General features: G+C 44.4%; 1 protein-coding gene across 1 annotated transcript in view; it reads left to right on the top strand.

The window, feature by feature from the left end:
• chd7 (chromodomain helicase DNA binding protein 7) overlaps nucleotides 1–2,500 on the top strand; it is an 80,239-nt gene that overhangs the window by 36,614 nt on the left and 41,125 nt on the right. Inside the window, exons 13-16 of the mRNA XM_060887947.1 lie at nucleotides 212–388; nucleotides 789–932; nucleotides 1,470–1,743; nucleotides 2,325–2,500. The exon at nucleotides 2,325–2,500 is cut by the window's right edge and continues 35 nt beyond it. Of these exons, the coding sequence (XP_060743930.1) occupies nucleotides 212–388; nucleotides 789–932; nucleotides 1,470–1,743; nucleotides 2,325–2,500 (771 nt within the window). The remainder of the gene's footprint in view (nucleotides 1–211; nucleotides 389–788; nucleotides 933–1,469; nucleotides 1,744–2,324) is intronic.

Consider the following 2,500-nt stretch of genomic DNA (forward strand, 5'->3'; position numbering starts at 1 on the left):
GATCTCTTCTCTACTTGTGTATGTGTACTGATTATTTCTAACGCTTTTATTACTGATTAGTATCTTTCATTCTTCATTATCATCTGCTATATTGGATTAAAGTATTTTAACTGTTAGTATTTATTTAGTAGTTAGTTTTTTGTATTGTAATTTTCCCGTTAAAATGTGTGTGTGTGTGTGTGTGTGTGTGTGTGTGTGTTCCTGTTGTCAGGGTCGTGTTATAAAGGGCGCCTATAAATTCCACGCCATCATCACAACATTTGAGATGATCCTGACAGACTGTCCAGAGCTACGCAGCGTCCCGTGGCGCTGTGTGATCATCGATGAAGCTCACAGGTTGAAGAACAGGAACTGTAAACTGCTCGAGGGACTCAAGCTCCTGGATATGGTGTGTGTGTGTTTTACTGACATTATGTGGGGGGTCTCACAAGTTATCATACATCACACTTCTCAGTACTGTAGCTGGTAGCTTTATTATATATACAGTATTATATATATGTACTAATGACATCAGCAAGTGATGTTTAATTAGAGATATTTTTGTACTTTAAGTGAGCTCCTCAGAGCAGAATCACAGCTCCCTAAACCATCTCACAACTCTCACTCTGTGCTTTAGTTCCTGTGCTGCAGCATTTGTCCTGAAATTACAATAAAATCTAACTACAATAATAATTATTTAAAAAATAAAACAGAGACTGTGAAACAGAGGTAATGCTTATAGAAGACACACTAAACTTAACAGTGTGAATGCAGGGCATTAAAGGACCTTTTTTCTTCACCTTCTACAGGAACACAAGGTTCTCCTAACAGGAACCCCACTACAAAACACTGTGGAAGAACTCTTCAGCCTGCTGAACTTCCTGGAGCCGGGGCGCTTTCCCTCAGAGTCCACCTTCATGCAGGAGTTTGGAGACCTCAAAACTGAAGAACAGGTACAACATGCACACCTTCTCACACACACCTTGTGTCATGTGATTGGCTTACACAATTAGTATAGAATGAAGATTAACATTGTTTAATTAAACTAAACTTGTGATTTGTAGCTGCTGTAAATAAAAAACAACAACAATCACAATACAGAATTTAACATCACCACAGAATAATGCAGTTAGTAAAGGTCCATTATGGAAAAACCTGATGTGAACCTCTGTTTTCTCTCTCTCTCTCCCTCTGTGTCTGTGTCTCTCTCTCCCTCCCTCTCTCTCTCTCTCTCTCTCTCTCTCTCTCTCTCTCCCCTTCTCTCTCTCTCTCTCTCTCTCTCTCTCTCCCCTTCTCTCTTTCCCTCTCTCTCTCTCTCTCTCTCTCTCTCTCTCTCTCTCTCTCTCCCCTTCTCTCTTTCCCTCTCTCTCTCTCTCTCTCTCTCTCTCTCTCTCTCTCCCCAGCTCTCAATCGCACTCTCTCTCTCTCTCTCTCTCTCTCTCTCTCTCTCTCTCTCTCTCTCTCTCTCTCTCCCCTTCTCTCTCTCTCAGGTTCAGAAGCTGCAGGGAATCCTCAAACCCATGATGCTGCGGAGACTGAAAGAGGATGTGGAGAAAAATCTGGCACCGAAAGAGGAGACCATCATTGAGGTGGAGCTCACCAACATCCAGAAGAAATACTACAGAGCCATACTGGAAAAGAACTTCACCTTCCTGTCCAAAGGTGGAGGAGGAGGAGGAGGAGGAGGAAGTTCTAGTGTCCCCAACCTCCTTAACACCATGATGGAGCTGCGCAAGTGCTGCAACCACCCCTACCTCATCAATGGTACACACACACACACACACACACACACCACCCCTACCTCATCAATGGTACACACACACACACACACACACACACCACCCCTACCTCATCAATGGTACACACACACACACCACCCCTACCTCATCAATGGTACACACACACACCACCCCTACCTCATCAATGGTACACACACACACACACACACACACCACCCCTACCTCATCAATGGTACACACACACACACACCACCCCTACCTCATCAATGGTACACACACACACCACCCCTACCTCATCAATGGTACACACACACACACACACACACACACACACCACCCCTACCTCATCAATGGTACACACACGCACACCTCATCAATGAACACCTTCAATCTTTTCATGATACTGATTTTAGTAACACAGTAAACTGACAGCAGCACAAAACCTGAAGTAAAATTTCATGTGACTACGATGTAAACTTGATGTGGTGACGGCATGCGATCAAGGTTCATTTCCTGAAAGTCAAAATGTGGAATCATAAATTATAAATTTAATATAAAATCCTTCTGATAGTTTACCAACATGTCCCCTCATTTCCCTGTGTGTAGGAGCGGAGGAGAAGATCATGGAGGAGTTTAGGGAGAGCCACCCAGCTGATATGCCTGACTTCCATCTACAGTCCATGGTCCAGGCGGCGGGGAAGCTGGTGCTCATTGATAAGCTCCTCCCTAAACTGAAGGCTGGAGGCCACCGCGTCCTCATCTTCTCCCAGATGGTGCGCTGC

This window comes from Tachysurus vachellii, chromosome 15 (assembly GCF_030014155.1).
Source record: "Tachysurus vachellii isolate PV-2020 chromosome 15, HZAU_Pvac_v1, whole genome shotgun sequence".
Taxonomy (NCBI): Eukaryota; Metazoa; Chordata; class Actinopteri; order Siluriformes; family Bagridae; genus Tachysurus; species Tachysurus vachellii.